The sequence below is a fragment of the Ooceraea biroi genome, chromosome 5 (genome assembly GCF_003672135.1).
Source record: "Ooceraea biroi isolate clonal line C1 chromosome 5, Obir_v5.4, whole genome shotgun sequence".
Taxonomy (NCBI): domain Eukaryota; kingdom Metazoa; phylum Arthropoda; class Insecta; order Hymenoptera; family Formicidae; genus Ooceraea; species Ooceraea biroi.
This window is the reverse complement of record NC_039510.1, coordinates 11,376,258-11,394,664: the sequence shown is the minus strand read 5'-3', so window position 1 is coordinate 11,394,664 and position 18,407 is coordinate 11,376,258. Positions and strand designations below refer to the sequence as shown.

The 18,407-nt window shown below is 41.4% G+C and overlaps 2 protein-coding genes across 8 annotated transcripts; one reads left to right on the top strand and one right to left on the bottom strand.

Annotated features, from left to right (window-relative positions):
• Positions 1–226: 226 nt before the first annotated feature.
• On the top strand, positions 227–4,328 carry LOC105281266 (SID1 transmembrane family member 1). Its single transcript, XM_026969808.1, has 10 exons — positions 227–584; positions 765–943; positions 1,028–1,326; positions 1,409–1,562; positions 1,653–1,736; positions 1,830–2,144; positions 2,235–2,784; positions 2,877–3,145; positions 3,213–3,422; positions 3,518–4,328. Exons 1-10 carry the CDS (start codon positions 575–577, stop codon positions 3,803–3,805), a joined length of 2,358 nt encoding a protein of 785 aa, XP_026825609.1. The 5' UTR covers positions 227–574; the 3' UTR covers positions 3,806–4,328.
• Positions 4,304–18,343, bottom strand: LOC105281132 (acetyl-CoA carboxylase). Of its 7 annotated transcripts, none has more exons than XM_011342155.2 (12): positions 18,017–18,343; positions 15,698–16,001; positions 12,825–12,948; positions 12,386–12,716; positions 11,917–12,214; positions 11,627–11,840; positions 11,221–11,554; positions 10,688–11,148; positions 6,724–10,575; positions 6,358–6,637; positions 5,983–6,263; positions 4,304–5,895 (listed from the first exon to the last, which is right to left on the bottom strand). In XM_011342155.2, exons 2-12 carry the CDS (start codon positions 15,877–15,879, stop codon positions 5,284–5,286), a joined length of 6,969 nt encoding a protein of 2,322 aa, XP_011340457.1. In that variant the 5' UTR covers positions 15,880–16,001; positions 18,017–18,343; the 3' UTR covers positions 4,304–5,283. The 7 variants fall into 7 exon arrangements, with proteins under 7 accessions (XP_011340457.1, XP_011340458.1, XP_019887733.2 ...); XM_011342156.2 differs by lacking the exon at positions 18,017–18,343 and adding an exon at positions 16,168–18,010; XM_020032174.2 differs by lacking the exon at positions 18,017–18,343 and adding an exon at positions 16,398–18,010.
• Between the last annotated feature and the right edge of the window lie 64 nt (positions 18,344–18,407).

Genomic DNA, 18,407 nt, shown 5'->3' with positions numbered 1-18,407 from the left:
AATATAAAATACGTTTCTAATATAAAAAAAATGCCACTGTTTAGATACATAACAAATATTAGTGGATTGCTTCTCTGTACATGCTCATTGGATAATGTTTTTTGATTCAAATGTTTCAAAATACTTTCTTTCCTTCTTTGGATTTGAAAGAAGGAAAAGGATAGAAAATGTTTTGAAGCATTTGAAGCATCAACTGAACCGCAACCTTTAACCTTACCTGTTGTGTATACGATGTATACACTTGAGTATACAGTGCATACAGTGTATACACTTCGGATGTTTATGCGTGATACAGCTGTCAGAGCAGTGTCATATATGCATTTTGCATTTTGCAAAGTTAAAATACTTTGACGTGTTACTTGTGAAGAAGATACAAGAGTAAGGCAGTGAAGTAAAATTAGTGCGTTCAAAACATTTCGATTTCCTTAACTGCGTGAATTACATCGTAATGACATCGATGTAATCAAGCAGAGGAATACCATACAGAATACTATACAGAAGCTAATTCATTTATGTGGAAAACTTAGGTGGAAAAGAAAAGAAATGCATTTACGTGCTTTATGTTTCATGAAGAATGGCTAATGGTAATTTTATTGTTTTTTACTGTATCGTTTATTTTGACATTTTCGGTTTATCTTCATTCTAATATCAATTTTCGATGCCTAGTATCAATCGAATACTAGATGTCAGTATTTAATATATATCTTATATGGTTATACACTTTCGATGAATGACTTCTTTAAATTATTTCACCTTTCTTCCAGTAAGCCCAATGAAGATGCAAAATTCTTTAGGATTGATTATCTTACTACTGGTTCTTGTACGAGCCTCATCTTCGTTATCCCCTTTTTCTCCAATCATCATTCAAGCTGACTATGGACAAAATTATCCAAAGATTACAAATGCTACCATGGAATATATGTTTTTATATCCCGCTAGCAATGTAATTATTTATGAAACTAATTATTTTTATATTTTATCGAGTTATTTTATTGGTAATTGGTAAAATTATAATATATACTTATAGATATCCTTGGAAACGGCAAGAATAAAAATAGAAAGTAATGCAACTCATAGTTTCCCACTGATAGTAGTGGTGCGCCAAACAACAAGTATTCTGTCTTGGCAGATACCTTTATTAGTCAATAGCAAGAATGTTGATTATGTAACGTACAATAAAACTAGTCGAACTCTATGTTCAACGAAATATTACCGATACGCACCAAAGGACGAAACAGAATTTGTTATCGTTGGTATTTCTACAGCTAGTCATGAAAATGTTTTCTTTAATTTGACCGTAGCGGAAGTAAAAGACTTTTATTTAAGGTATGTAACATTAAACAAGATCTTGAAGAAAATATATTTAAAAAATAGTTGATCCCTCATCAATTACAACTATTCTTTGCAGTTCCGGAAATGAAGTAGCGGTGGAAGTTTCTCCATCTGAGCCCATATATTACGGTTACATCTTTTCAAAGCAGGTTGAAAATTTTTCTTCCCTTATTGTTCGCGTCGAATCGGATAGCGACATCTGTATGACCGTGTCTGTTCAAAATACATCGGTGAGTTAACGACGATACGATATAATTAATTCTCGATGTAATTAACAACTAATATTTCTGTTTCTAAATCTCTCTTTTTTTCTCTTGCAGTGTCCTGTACTTGATTTGGAACGAAACATCGAATTTTCTGGACACTGGCAAACCGTTAGTAGATTAGGTGGTATCACAGTGCCGGTGAGTAGTATAATATACATAATAGCTTACAAGCGATTGGCACGTACACAAAATTTTATATGATATAAAATAACATTGAAATGTTTATTTCAGAGAGAGGCTTATCCGTTAGGTTTTTTCGTCGTACTCGTTGTCAAGGAAGACGATACCGACTGCAATGGGACTGCGATGTCCGGTAGCAATCCACTTCGTACTAAAAACGTTACGTTAATTATAAATCCCACCATTACCAAACGGGACTACATCATTGCGTCGACATCAGCGGCGGGAATTGTATTATGTTTCTGCATATTTTACGTAACGGTTGTGATAGTATTCAAGATCAGAGAGGGAAGAACGCTGGAACAGGAACCGATGAACGAGCAAAGTCAAGATGAGAACGTAGCCAGCCCTTCGATGGTAGGGGAGGTGAATAAAATGAATAATTTTTCCCCCGCGCATTCCGCGAATGTATATTCGTAGCGAGTCGAATACATTTACAATAACCGAAACGTTTAGGTCAGCCCGAAACAATGGGATTCCGTGGAGGAAGATTCATCGCTGGACGAGGATGATATAGATTTAATGGAGGACGCTCTCACCGATAAGGATGTCATACGAACAAAGCTCGTTCTGTCGGTTTGCGATCTCGCTCGGAAGGAACCGAGAATACTGCGTCACAAATCTCGTCTGTATTTATATTATCTGGCAACCGTAGCGGTATTCTATACACTGCCGGTCGTTCAATTAGCGATAACGTATCAACGTGTGCTTCACACGACCGGAAATCAAGACATGTGCTACTATAACTTTCTGTGCGCACATCCGCTGGGACTGCTATCCGACTTCAACCACGTGTTTTCAAACTTTGGATACGTCATGTTCGGATTGTTGTTTATATTTCTAACGTATTCTCGAGAGCATAGTGAAGCGGACAACGAGAAGACTAAATGTTACGGTATACCGCAACACTACGGCCTGTTTTACGCAATGGGCATCGCGCTAATAATGGAAGGCATATTATCGGCGAGTTACCACGTGTGTCCTAGCCACAGCAATTTTCAATTCGGTGGGTAGAAATAATCGTGATATATTTCAAGTGCAATTCGATCTCACGTGCGCACACACACCTTTATTTGTTAATCGTTTTATTTGTTACAGACACTAGCTTCATGTATGTGATCGCAGTGCTATGTATGATAAAGATCTATCAAAATCGTCATCCTGACATAAACGCCAGAGCACCAGTAACCTTTGGGATTCTGGCTCTCATAATATTCGTAGGACTCATCGGAGTACTAAATGGCTCCACTTGCTTCTGGGTGATATTTACTATCTTGCACTTATCGATATACTTCCTACTGACTGTACAAATATATTACATGGGGCGTTGCAAATTTAATAGAAGCGTTTTTAGGAGATTAATACAGGTGTGTCTTCATAATACTCTGTATCGCCGCGAGACATTAGTTACTTTGTTATTCTGTTATTCCGCAGACACTCAAGCACGATGCACGCTGCGGCGTATGGCATTTATTGCGGCCGCTTTATCCAGCAAGATTCGTGATGCTGCTACTAGCGAATTTATGTAACATTGGCCTCGCGGTGTTTGGAAATATGTATCACGAAGACAACTTCGCTACATTTTTATTATACATATTAATGGCCAATTTAATATTATACACTCTCTTCTATATAGTGATGAAGGTATGTACATTCTTTGCATCTCTAGAAAGCTAGTGAAAGTTGAAAATATTTTCATGTACATTCTCTTAACTATAATAAGTCTTTTCTTCTTTTAGCTATGTCATAGGGAACGAATTCTTCTTACTCCTGTAATTTATATTGTCTTGTCCGTGACGTTTTGGGGAGCAGCTTTATACTTCTTTGTGAATAAAACTATATCATGGAACCTCACGCCAGCCCAATCTCGCGGATACAACAGACCATGTGTATTGTGGAGCTTCTTTGATTTTCATGACATTTGGCATTTTCTTTCGGCATTAGCAATGTTCTTTTCGTTCATGATATTACTTACTCTAGATGATGATCTAACGGATGTACATCGTAGTCAGATACCTGTTTTTTGAAGATTTTCTCTATAGATTTCTATTATATAAATTATATAGAATTTTAAATTTTTTACAAGATTGTTTACATGTATATAATCGATTAAGTAAAAATATATATATATAATCCACATAGTAATTACTATAAGATGTATAAAATATAAAAAGACATGGTGATTCTTGTGATAAAAACGTGCCATTGATGATACAAAAGAATCGTACGTGATATTGATTAGAATGAATACATGTATAAAAGATTCTACAAGTTTTTCCATTATAATTAATAATTTTTAAGTGAAGTGTTTTAGCCGTAGTTTTGCGATAAGAGTTGGTTGACAAAAAGTTTAGAAAAAAAGAGATATTTATCCTGAACGCAGTAAAAAATATATATAAAGAGATGAATGCTGTACACGAATATACATTGTTATTATACTTTTGTTACACACATTGTGAAAGAATGTCACTGAAGTGTGACAACTGCACAATTGTATTTAACATTAAATTACAATGTTTCTCTTTAAAAAATAAATATAGATTATAAATATACCAGCAAACATGTAACTGTGTAATTATATACAGAATGCTGTATTTTAGTAACGCATGTTTTTTCAGATGTACACATATAGGAAGCCAAAAAGGTGGGAAGCTATATGTTTGATATCTTATTCTTAGCAAAAAATGTTTTTTCAGATACACATACAAGAGGCTAAGAAATAAATATAACTCTCACAATTCTGATTCTTTTTATAACAAAAAATATATTAATTGAGAAAGAATTAAAAACTTAACGCGCGCATTTTGATATATTTTTATAGATAATAATGTCATTGATTTGCCTTGATAACGAAGCTTACTTTCAGACTCTGGTTATCAAAATTTTTGGGTTTTTGGATGTTTGAAAGCCCCGACAAAAATTCTTAGTATTCTTTAAAGTTATTCTTTATCTTCTTGCAGATAAAAATCAATTTAAAACTTGTCGAGAAATTTGTAACCGAAGAAACGTACGATATTTGAAGACAAAACTCTTTGTACTCCCTTTGTATATACTATTCTCCATTTTTCATCGTCACAGACGCGTTTCTCTTTATTTTTTAATTTTATCATATATTTAGAAATATATATTTAAATATATTAAATATATTATATTTTTTTCGCTAATATATGAAGCGCATAGAAAGACCGGTATTAAAGATATTTGACTCTAAAGTAAAACTTGCTGAGATTTAAATTACCGAGATTCTACTATTTTTAATATATATATGACATAATCCTGAATCATCCTGAATAAATATTCGAATTTCCATCAAGCTCGACGAAAGTGAATCTTCAGAAATATTCCAATTATTCACAATATAGCCTGCATGATTATTGATCCTTAATACCAGAATATTTGAATTGATATGAATCATTCAGGAAGATGATAAATTGTACTATTTGTCCATTAATCATTAATAAGCTGGAATACGTGACATCAAACAAATTCTCTTACATCAATGTACTCAGGGCGAAACTGTTGAGTCATTGTGATGCTCCTGCCTCGTTTCTAACTGCGTTAACGTTCTTTGCAACTCCGCCCGTTCGGCCGGCTGTAATCTGTGTGCGATCTCCAATACCGCATCCAATTTTATTTCCGGACAGGTCTCCAGAGCCTCCTTGATACGCGTTATTACCGCATCCCTTTTCACGCACATTATATTACGCGATACAACACTGTTGTCAGTTTTACGTTGTGCCTCCAGCCAACAAGCCGCAGCTTCATCTTGATCCCATAAGTATGATTCCGTCGCGCCCTTGTCCTCGATAAACCAGCGTCGTAGCATCGCTCCTACCTGCCTGACGTCGAGACTAGGCTGCGTCGCTAAGATATCGTTCTTAATTTCCTCTTCCAAAAGTCTGCGCCGTAACCGCCAGTAAAATAGTCGTCGTGCCTTTTTCCACGGTATTATCTCCTGAATTGTGTTTCTCTCAAACATTCTCTCAGGCGTATCATGAAGATCAGCGAAGTGAACGGCAGCTTGACGATACATCGGTTCCAAAAGTTCCTCACGTTTACTGATCTGTGCTTCGAGCTCGGTTCGTTCCTCCGCTGTGTTCACCGTCGCCAATTTTTCCTACAAGCACGTATTGCATGAATGTTACATATCAGATTACTTCGATTACTTAAGCACAATAAAAACATAGGCAGTTACTATATTTACTTTTATTTTGTGTACAACTGGATCGATTCTGTGTATGGTCTTCACAATGTCCTTCTGACGAAATTTGACTTCCACAAGAGCCTCAGGTTCCAAGACGCCGCCCTTACTAGTATTGTCAGCAAACATTTCCATAAAACGAGGGTTTATCATGGGATCCACCACCGCCCAAGCGCCACCTCTAAGTTCTGCATTTGGCGGAATATAAACGAACACTGGCTTGCAATATTGTCGTAATCCATCCACAATGTACGCGCCAAATTTCATAATTTGCTCATACATATCTATAAGCAAGAACAATGAAGTAATTCGTGAATACGAGTAAGAATAATTTAATCAAGTAATAACGACAGTAAGTAGTTAAACAGTGTAACTTACCTTTCATACCACCAGAGAAGCCTCTCCAATTAGCGAAGATGAACAGCGGCAATTCTTCCTTTCCGAAATCCTGGATAGCCTGTGCAGTTTTATACGCGCTATCTGGGAACCATACTTGTCCCGCTTGGGATACAGTTTTGGCTTCTGAATCTAGATTGGCTGGATCGGCTGGTAAATGCAGTTCGACTGTTCTCGTCTCAACAGCAATAATACCACAAGGTATACCGCCGAGCCTAGCTCGTCCCGTGACCACCGTTTGTGCCCACGGTCTCATAATTTCCTATGTTAATAGCACAGCGGATGTGAATGAACGATATAATATGTATAAATTACGTATAATATACAGGAAGAAAAATTAAGACTTACGTGCCACGAGCCGCGGTCGAAGAAGCCGCTTTCCCAAGTGCTCGACTCACTGCAATGCCTGCCTTCTATCATCCATCTCGGATCATAAGCCGTTTTCGTAGGCATATAAGTGATTTCTCGATCGATCGGGTCCTGGACGGGCGATATTATTGGCAACGGCGCGCCTTTGTGTTTAGGGAAGTAACTGATCCACTTTAGGACAGTTGCTACTCCATCCAGGTCTCGAGCATCAGTCGCGTGGGACACTCCGTTATTGTGCATAATTTGCGTGCCTCCCAATTGATTGTTACTGGCATATACCTCACGTCCCAACACAGCATTCAATGCTTTGTATCCGGTGAGAATGATGTGCGAGTTTTCAATTTGAATTACTCTTTGGCCAAGACGCAACAAGTAAGCACCGATACCGATCGCTCGGCACGATACTATAGAGATGGTAATTATCTGGTCGTAGGCTCTCGATGTTTCCCCCGCGATTAGACCGGCGTATTTCAAATTCTCTACACCCACATCGTTACCATCCTTGCCGATGATGTCGGTAATCTTGTAACGAGATTCTCCTGCGGGATCCTCGATCAACGAGGCTTTCACCGAGTTGAAAGGTGCCAGGCGCGCGTAATCATCCGGAGTGAGATATATGTATTTAAAACCTTTCTCCGGCTCGTTCTCGTCCTCCCATGCGATTCTAAAGAGAGCCTTTACCTCTTCGGCCAGACCAATACGAGCTCCAGAATTTGCGGCGAAGTATATTCGTGGACACCCGAGCTGCCTCGCTTTCTCGGAGGCTCTGTAGAATACCAGATCCTCGCGCACCCCAAATGAGCCTATCATGAACGTTAAATCGTTAGCGATGAGTATGATGTCCCTACCGTCTGGATATTCCGGGGTGTACAAGGTCAATCGCCACGCGATCATGCCGATGTCGTTCTCGCCTGGCAATCGCTTTTGTTCGACCAGCTGTTCTCCCTCTAACACCAGCTCTACAACATCCATCACCGGACTAGGAATCGTGATCGGAGTTTGATTGTCGTTCACTGATCTTTCTTCTTTATATTTGTGCCATAATTTTTCAAGCTGCTGCCGGAACATGTCCGGTAGGTCGTAGACGTAAGTTGTGCCTGCGCTCTGCGCCTGAAATCTCTTTGCTTGAAGATAGTCTTTGGTCAGATATGGCGTGGAGATCGGAAGGCCGTGCATGGGACCAGGCCTCCAATTGGTCGCGTTCGCTGTCGTAGGCGGGTAAGATTCGAAACGGATGATACCCGTTTTGGGATCGGTAGCTTCCGTGTAGAGATGCAAATCAATGCTGTAGCCGCTGTCGTTAGCGATGCAAAGACGCACGTTTGAGGTCGGTTTTCCCGGAGCTGGCCGGATAGTCATCTTGATTTCTGCCTGTCGAACGTGTAACTTCCACAATCTTGGCCCGTAACGTAGCACCATGCTGGTTACGCTCTCTTCTATTCTGTTGGGGTCCATGATGACCGTAGGCACGAAGTTTAAGAAAATGTGATTGCATTCGGTGCGCTTCGCTAGCGGATGCGAGAACGCGACTTCCAACTCGTCCATGGCTTCGAGCAGAACGCGTTCGCCCTCGTTGTGGAGATAATCGAAGCTGGCTTCCTTCGTGATGAGATCGGAATGCCGTATGATCGAGCGAATGAAAAAGCGATAGTCCGTAACTTGCTGGCCCTTCGCGACTTTTGCTTGCCCGAGATACAGATGCATCTTCTGATTGGATGTTGGCAGGGCCTCGAGATCGTAGGTCCTCATACGATTCAGTTCCAACTGGAAGGCGCAACCGGGCTCGAGATGCCGATAGATTCTGTCCTCGACGAAATTGTCTCGCTGGCGGAAGCTGAAGAATTTGGGGAACTGCCTCCGTTTGAGCGCGGCGAATGTCACTCTTCGGATACCGCGAGACACCAGCTCGTCCTTGTTTTTCGCGCACCAATCTCCAAACAACCTTGCCATGGTGGCGTCGTCCTCGGTACCGTTCTCTTTAACTGAAATGCTAAGTATGTGAACCGGTTCGGCAGACTCGTCATTGGTCACCGCTGTTGTCGTCGCCGCCGCCGGTGCCTCTGCCGCGCTCACAGACACGTTGATCGATGTGCTGTGTCGCGACTCACTACCAACAGCTTCCACCGCCTCCAGCAGCTTCGCTGACACTACCGGCACAGGACTCGATAGATCGTCCAGCAAATCTAGGATCTCATCGGTGTATTGGCTGAATTGCTCGAGATCCTGAAAGGCTGCCATTGCGCCAGCTCTGTGATCCACCAGGGACTGATTCTGACGATTAGGGTGGTTGCTGGGCAAAACAAATTGAAAGTACACTAATGGAATCTCACCAGACAGCTCTAGATGTTGCAAACATGTGAGCTCGTAGCTGATATAAGCACGTCGCACGTAAACCTCCAAGGCCGCATTGCACACCGCGCGGTTCATATGATAGAAGAAATCGTGAAGTATATCGAAAATGGATGTTTCCGAGAGAATGAGTTTCTGCAGATTTTCCGGATGGAAATCATGCCCGTACATATCCACCGCTGAGAGAAATATCGATTCCATTTGATTATGTCTGAGCTCATAGGCGGGTTGATGGGCGGCGATTAACACCTGCCTGGCTCTCAACGCGACGCGACTATGTTCCGTGCGATTCAGACTGGTCAGTTCGGTCAGTGTGCTCGAGAGCTCGTCGGTAAGACCGGGCTCGTTGGTCCAGAGATGATCGATCAGCATAGTGACCAGAATATTCTTCTTCATCACTTGATTATGACTAAAGATCATACCGGTTATGGTGGTCACATCGTCCTTGTATTTTTCTATCAGCGCGGATACGCATTTGTCGTAGTGCCCCTGTTGGAATTGACTTTCGACCGTGTAATACTGTCGAAGAAGTTCGTGTACGGCAGTTTTCATTCGACCGCGTATGCCATTTCGGTATCTCTGCACCAATTGCACGATGGCTTGAGTAGTTAGGAAGAACACATCCCGCTCGGCTCGCTTTGACAGTGTCGCCGCGTGTCCGTCGATCACCGCGGCGATCTGTTGACTAGGGAACTGAGCGAGGATCGACGTGATGTTTCGCTCGTACAAAGACATTAACTTGCGAATTTTTTTCTCCACCGAAATGGGGATCCTGCCCGATATAGTCGCGATCACCTCCTGCAATTCCAGCAGCGGCAGATTAGGATCGCGTAGCGAGCACATGAATTTCTCGATGAACTCGCGCAAACGCGGCAGATGATACGGATCCGGCAAACAGTAGCCAGCCAGAGTATTTTCCAGGGCGTCTCGATACTTGGAGTGAAGATGATTGAGTTTCTCCGGTACAGCGGGTGTGGTTGCTGCGAGGAATTGTCCCGAGTATTCTTGCGCTTTTGTCACCAAAGATGGATTGTCAAGCTCGAGATGCGCGATCAACGTGCCGGCTTCCAATACAGCACCCGGTCTCTTTACATAGAAGACGCTACCCACTTCACTGGCGGTCACGGTCATGATCATTTTCATCACTTCGATTTCGGCATATGCCTGACCCGCATCAACATGGCCACCATCTTCGACCAAGAAATTGATTAATTTGCCGGCCGACGGTGATCTTAATAGAGACGGATCATTGTCCTTCTCGAAAATACACGTTTGGTTTCCAATGATGATTCTGTAACGATCTACCTCTTCCCGCATGTAAGTTGTAAAACTGGCACCGTCCACCGAGAGCAGCAGTCCTCCGTCCGACATGCGATGGATCTCGACTTCTTTGTAAGAACCATTCATCACGAGAAAGTAGCTGTTGGGGCCAGATTTGGCAGCTTGTACTTTATACTTGTATCCATCATTGATAAGCTCAATCTGTAATATACAGTAGAAATCTATGAATATTTTCAACGTTAAAATAAAATTACTCTTGAATAAATTCAACGATTTTGCACACAGCATTTATCAAATTAGAGTATAAACTTACATCAACGACATGATCTAAATCATTGCTGGCTTGTATCTGGCCTTTCTCCAAGGCTGTTTGGAAACCAGCAAAAGCAGCTGTGATCGTTCTGTCGGCTATATGAAGCGCTCCACACGTAACGGCAAGTAAGACGTCCGGTTTGTCGCTTTGAACGCGTTCCGCGATCAGCAAATCGAGCCAGGCGGTATCTATATTATTCTGTAGAAAGGACTCGGTTTCCAACAACGTGATCAAATATTCGACCGTTGTTCTGAAATCGCCTCTGATGCTCAATTCTTTCAGAGCTACGACTAAATTCTCTCTAGCTTGATTGCGATCTTCACCCCATGAGAAGCAATGGCCAAACTGCGAATCTGCGAACTCGTGAAGCCCACCTGACGCCCCAACCGAGAAATAACCCCACACGTTCTTGGACGATCGAAAATTCAACTCCTGCACCGTACCGGAACTTGGCTTGAAGCCTGAAATTCGAGTTATACTTTATATACAGATTATTTATAACTACTATGTTGCGTAGTAGAAAGCAGTCTCACCCTCGTCCGGATTTTCGCTAGTGATTCTAGCCGCGATAACGTGACCCCACGGCTGCGGCTTGTGACGCGGTTGATCGAAATCGATCGGGCTATTACCCCAGGGACTTTCACCGTACAAAAGACGAATATCCTTGATGTGATTCAATGGTAAGCCCATCGCTATCTGCAATTGGGCCGCCGGTAGATTTACATCCGATACCATCTCGGTACAAGGATGTTCCACTTGGAGGCGAGGATTCAATTCCAGGAAATAATATCGGCCGGATGTGTCGTACAGATACTCGACGGTACCTGCGCTAACGTATCCCACCATTTTCGCTAATCTCACAGCAGCCTATCATTTAATACCAGACGATTAATAGCATGATCTAATCTTTGCTCAGTACGTATTTAATGATATACCTACTTTTTCCATCTCTTCGAAAACTTCTGGTTTGGCGATTACAGCCGGTGCCTCTTCAATGATCTTTTGATGTCTTCTTTGAATGGAGCAGTCGCGTCCGAACAATGATATCGCGTTACCATAATTATCGGCCAGCAATTGCACCTCCAAGTGACGAGCGCACCTAGCTAGCTTCATAATGAATATCGGCGATCCAGGTATTTCGGCCTGCACCTGCCTAAATGTTAGAAATTCTTGTAATGAAAATGAATTATCTGCGAGTTGCTATGTTGTAAAAATTAAAGAAGATTTACCTAAACAAGGTGGGTATTTCCTCAGCGTTTTCGACCTTCCTAATGCCTTTACCGCCACCACCTTCGCTCGCTTTCACCATGATTGGAAAGCCGATTTTGTTAGCCGCCGCTAGACATTCTTCCACGCTGGCGACGCATCCTTTTTTGAAAAGTTCCGACGATATTTTAATCTTTTTCCCGCTATAATGTGCTTTTAATTCCGAACCTGACCAAGGAAGAGTGGGTACATCCGCCGTTTGCGCGACTATACTGGACGCGATTTTGTCACCTAACGCCCACATAGCCTTCTCGGATGGTCCTAGCAGAAGACACAGAAATGTGAAAATGTACATACAAGCGCACGAAGATGCAATAATCGACGCGCAGGTATTGACAAAGTTCACGAAAATTTTCTACGACGATATCGCAATTGCGCGTATTTTTTCTCTCTTTTCTATTTTATTAATCGGGTTTTTTTTTATATTTATACCAATAAAGCAGATGTTATTTTTGTGGAGTAGTTCCGGCAATTTAGGATTTTCCGAAGCGTGGCCCCATCCGGCCCAAACTGCTTGGACCTGAGTACGTAACGCGATATCGACAATCAGTTCTACATTAGCATAGTTGTTGTTGTTGGTTCCACCCGGTACAGGCACGTATTGGTCTGCCATTTTGATGTACTCTGCATTGGCCTTTAGATCTTCTGGCGTGACCATCACCACGAAGCGCACGGCTCTCTCGTTTTTAAACATCTCGTATGACCATCGTCGAATCGATCGCATACATTTAACCGCTGCGATACCATTGTTGGCGATTAGCACCTAAAAAAAGTCCACAAACTCTGTATAAACGATCCTTGGCTAATGGCTTTGATAGTTTCAGAATGCTCAAAGTGTGAGACACACACGCGTGCTCTAGTGAGGAATTACCTTGTTGATAACCCTGGTGCCTCCGAAACGATGGACAAACTCTTCGGGTGTCGCAACAGTGAAATCCTTTTCTTGTAGTCGATTTTGTGCTTGAATCATCACCGTACCCTGCGACATGCTGGGCCTATCAAATAATACATGCATACATTTATAAATGTTTGTATCATAATGCTCAATGGTATATTTATTTATTATAAAATTTCACGAATTATATCAGTAAATAAAAAATATATCAACCAATGATTTGCATTTATTACGAGCAAAAACGTCTCATGTTATCAACGCGTCCAAAGACACGAGTGACGTATAGAAAATAGAGTATTAGGACGAATTTCTTAAATAGCTTGCACAATACGATATGATGACGTTTCACTTATGATATTTTATAGCTTTAGCCTTCGGTTTATTTCGTCTATCTCATACATCACGACATTTTACTTAAAATTCTAGTAATAAATACTGGTTTATGTTGTTGACAAGTAAAACTGTATCACTGAATATGTAAATGACATTAAGAAATGTACATTTGTTTTAAACGATCTGTTTGTCTTACATATTCATACATATTTACATAAATATATATATAAAATATATACATATACATATATATTCGATATATTTCGATATATAATTGATTGAAGCTATTCATTATTTTACTCATCGATTAAAATATTTATACCAAAGATTTACTCTCGACGCATACGTTTGGATAATGTATGAATTTCTTAATGCTTACGATTTCATGTGTGTGTGTGTATTCACAGAATAAAATATTAAATTACGTTAATCCCACAGTTGACAGGTTTTTCACTCGCGATTCATCTATGTCCTCCTCTTTAATGCTTTCATCACTACTTTTCGTTGTGCTCTTTTCAAAGAAGCGAACTAATATATTGTCCGAATTTTTCCAATTCGGATACTTCTCTGTATTTTCTGCCAAGACGAATCTTTTTATGCGTCTCATTATGTGGTTCCGGTTGAAACGAACACAATTGCCTTCACGTTCAATGCCAAAAATGAGTAAACGCGAAACAGTAAAATCCAGAATAATGATACGTGCAATATTTCGCAGATATTAAAATTTTCAGCTAGTCCGATGTTTGGCCTGGTTTCTAGTCCACCAAACGATGCGAAAAATTTGATAAAAGCAGCGATGATAAAAAGCGTTAATCATCATAATTGGCGACCTCGATATGTATTATTTAACATGTTACTACATTATTATATTATCATTATGAAGAACAATAAGCGAAACAAGTATCACAAATTATTTTGCTTCCGACAAATACTCAAGGAATAAAACGAAACCGCACAAACTTCCAAGTTCAAATAAAATGCAAAACTATTCTTTCAATTTACATCAAGCGTCACAACGATAGCAATGAATAATGATGATTAAATCTAAATATAATCTAAGAACTAAATCTTTAAAGATATAAGATGTACAATGATATTATTGTCACAACGATATTTGTGGAAAAAAGAAGTACGCTATAGAAAATATTTTTATATCACAGCGATATGTATGATTTGGAGACTACTCGAACAAATCGCGAACTTCGACTTTCCACGAAGAGTTGAGAAATGTGAACGGATACACTTCGGCGCCGCGTCGATCGTCCCGTTACAAAGACGAGTATCCACTGACGGGTGCTCAATACGAGTTTCTTACTGACTATCCAAATAACTTTCTTTCTTGACGCACACCGAGATTCCCCTACTTTTACGTGCGTGAGACTCATGTGATGCCTGATGAGGATTAGAAAGATATGATTTTGTTTGAATTCCGGTAACATGTTTTGTATATGTTTCCTAAGTAGTTTCTTACTTCCAGATGATATTAACAAATATGCTATTGCATTTTTTTTAACACAAATAAAGAAACGGGAAGATAATGGCATCCTTTTGTCTTGTAATTATTGCGTACAGTAAGATTGAACTATAGTACAACAAAATTGCATTATATTAATAGTATTGGTATACGATATTTCGAAATTTGCTTATTGAGCTTATTTTCATGCCAATCAAAATGCAATCATCATCAGTTATATGTCAAAGTGGAATTCAAAGGTCTTTGACTTTCTTAAGGTCTCATTCCTTCGGTTTTTCTTATGCAAACGTATATATTACATGCTTACGTTCGAATGGATGAACAAAGATTACAAACTCACGTAAATCAAAGGATTACGCGTGTATCTATTATATAATTATCTCCTTAGACCTTAGTATTTTTCACGCGTACGCGTAAATTAGATTTCTAAACTGAATCGGATAAAAGAAGGAAAACGAACTTTTCATTCTAAAAATGGGGAATAATTTTATGTTATCAATCGTTTACGAGTATCTTGCGAGCAGATAATCAATAAAGTAGAATTAGATGTATCCTAATGTAATTATATGTATTAATTAATATATTACATAACTCGAATATTTGGCGCATTATCTAAAAACGAATATTTCCGATAACGCAATATCCGGAGGACATATATTATACTTAAAGAACTTAAGGAAACCGCCTGTGCGATTCGCTTGATGGAAGTCTATTTGAATATTCAAACGTTCGTTCATTGTCACGGAATCAAAGGGGAAAAAGGTCAGAGAGAACCACAGAAAATATGTCGTTTTCCGTTCCATGTGTTACAAGTGCACTAGCGCACACGGCTCGCGTGTTACGTAACTGCATAGATTTACAAAAGTTATAGAATTCCTAGCGACATTGTCCTGATGCTCAAAATTTACGCGGACAATAAATCGAATGCGAGCATCGTCGATTGACGAGACTTCTGAAATAATCGAAAGCTTCCTTCATAATACTGTCTTAAGACTGTCGGAGACTCGAAATTTTGCTCGTTAATAATTACAGGAACAATCACCTGAGACGCTTGCGGCGTTCGCCCGGTCCTGGCACAATATTGTTCTGCATCTGCAAATAATTGAAATCGCTGCCTTCGTCCGGGAAGCTATCCTCGATTTCTTGCACCTCGCTAGGATCGGGACCGCTATCGGGATCGAGCTCGGGTTCCCCGACGACGAAGCTCACCTGTGCGTCCGACATTTCTTTCGCGCGAGCGGTCCTTGAGGAACCGACAAGATGGATTGGCTTCGTAGTAGACTCCGAATCGGAGGAATCGGACGGTTTGTACCCGCTTGGCTGCCCGTCCGCGCGCTCGACGTTACCTTCAAAAATACATTCCCGTATATATCCGATGCGTTATGATCAACAACCGTTTATTCGGTAATCAATCGTAAGAAGCAGTCATGATGACAAATCGGCGGATCGATCTCGTTCGGATAGACGCTCAGGAGCGATCGTAAGGGTGTTTCGTGAAACTTGCTTACTCACCCTAGGAGAGAAGTCCTACTGGGTGGATCGCGTTACCGTGGAGGAAACCGGGGGCCTTCCGAACGAGCGGTGTCCTCGGTAAGCAGCGGAAGAGATCGCTCTGAAGCGGTCGCGTGATACAAAAGGGGCTTAAAGGGACGGGAATGAAGAGAAAATGAGCGTACGCCGTGGCTACCGTGACTACTGTCTACGGCTGGCGGCTACGGTCGCTCGTTCGTCGCGAGAAGTACAGAGAGGTACGATGTAACGCGGGTATGTATACGAATTAACGAAAGTACCAGACAAGAAATCCAGAAGATTGCGTAGCATACCACAGGTACACCTTGCGTTTCACCTTGGCCCCTTTCTGCCTACAGCGAGGAATGGCATTCAAAGTCGAAGCACAAGATCGACGTTGTCGCGTTGTCGGAAGACTAATGCGAGCAAGCTTACGACGGTGAGGAGTAACGAGACGATCGTCGGATCACGCGCGAGGCACTGACTGGCCAATAAGTTCGAAGTAGAAGACTTGCAGTGCCCCACGTGGGGAGCATCATCGCATACGCGAGTGTGTCGTACGAGGGAACATGATTACCAGGCGTGCTCTTGGGTTCAAGGGTCGCCGGTCATTGCGACCTCGACAATTCCGCCGCGAGATCATCACTTCGCGCTTATTTTCCGTTTTCGGTTTTTCTGTCCCGTAATTCGTGATCGTTCTGTAAATCATACCCGCCGCAGGATATCGATTTTCCGCCCGTCGATTTCGCGCGTCTCTCCCCAGCCCTTTCTCAAGCTTTCGCTCAATTTAATTGTTGCTTCTCACGCGGCCGCCGTGAGAGGTAACCGAGTTTCCCACCGTGTCGATTCGACGGTCTCGCGAATGACGGACGCAAAACGAATTTGCAATAAAGTGTATGACGCATGTGTGCTTGGTGTAAAAAACGTCGAAGTACATTTCTTGTTTACTTTGTTTCAAGGATCATGGATTAGCGATGCTATTGTATGCATAGCGACATGACTTACACGTTACGTTATTCAGTATATACTATTTACCGATATGCAAATCGCCAGTCTACTCGTTCTCATTTTTCAAATGGCTCACTTTTTATCCCACGTGGAGATAATCTGTGCTCGCGCACAAAAATGATTATACGAGCATTTGTTTTAAACTGTAATCATCAACAAGAGAGATAAGAACCTATATTTACAAGTGAGATAGATATATGTGTGTGATCACGTAACAATTCGCATTACATTATTCAATTTTCTATTAAAATGGATATCACCCTCACAAGAGTTTTTCAGTAATCACCTGTAATGCACCAATTCCTGATGCAAAATTTATGCTTATCAATACGTCATGCATTAATGATTGCGCGCTCAATTTTACATTCGCCAAGTAGCTCAGTTCCTCGAAGACATGCCGGAATAGATAGTAGTAAATGATCGGAATAGATAGTATTAAATGATCGGAGGATGATAATGCTCAACTTAAAATTGCTATACATAATACGAGATCTTCTTTCTACAAAGAAACTTTCAATAACAGCAATCGGTAGCAGCGGAAAATTACAATTCAAATATAAAAATAATCGTTTCTTACGTATAGTTTATAGATTTTCACGCGACGTTATCACAAAAAAAAGAAATGAAGGAAGAGCGGCGATTGGCCGAGCGGAATATCAGGCGACGTGAAGGTGACGCTGATTGGCCCGGCGCGGTGGCGCGCCCGTGATGATCCACCGCTCGAACGCGGCTGATCAACGTGCGAATGTTCCCACTCGGGAACTCGTATCGATTCAACGAGCTCAAAATGCAAGAATTCCCGAGCCACTTTACTTAAACAACACGGGCACGCCTCGTGACTTACCGGTGACGGATCTTGCGCGGCGGAGTAGCTCGCTCCTCCTTGAGGTTAGGTTCGTCCTTTCGTTCCTGTTCTGTCATTCGAGTCGCTCTCTGGTCGTTCTTCCGCGAGAAGTGGGTTCGGGACAAGGTGCGTTCGCCGCGTTCGTCTCGTTACTCCCTTGGGTTCGATCGATCGTTGAGGGACAAGTCGGGTTACCGTCACCGCGTGAGCATGTATATTTTTTTTCTTCCGCACGAACGATCGCCACTGATCATTCCGCTGCACAGCGTAATGTGGAGTATCCGCATACCGACGCCGATGATGTGCCGTAGAGCTAGCTAGCTCGCTCGTTCGCTCGTCCGTCGTCGGCTCGCGCATGATTCCGCGTGGCCGTTTTTATCGGTCGGGTTAC

What these genes read in the sequence shown, in the direction of transcription:
- LOC105281266 (XM_026969808.1), top strand. An exon ending in TTTTATATCCCGCTAGCAAT is followed by an intron (nt 944 to 1,027) that starts GTAATTATTTAT and finishes ATATACTTATAG; the next exon opens with ATATCCTTGGAAACGGCAAG. An exon ending in GCCCTTCGATGGTAGGGGAG is followed by an intron (nt 2,145 to 2,234) that starts GTGAATAAAATG and finishes CGAAACGTTTAG; the next exon opens with GTCAGCCCGAAACAATGGGA.
- LOC105281132 (XM_020032174.2), bottom strand. Translation starts at nt 16,476, where the DNA reads ATGCTACGCAATCTTCTGGATTTCTTGTCTGGTACTTTCGTTAATTCG. An exon ending in GAACGCCGCAAGCGTCTCAG is followed by an intron (nt 12,949 to 15,697) that starts GTGATTGTTCCT and finishes ATTATTTGATAG; the next exon opens with GCCCAGCATGTCGCAGGGTA. An exon ending in TTTTCGAAGAGATGGAAAAA is followed by an intron (nt 11,555 to 11,626) that starts GTAGGTATATCA and finishes ATTAAATGATAG; the next exon opens with GCTGCTGTGAGATTAGCGAA.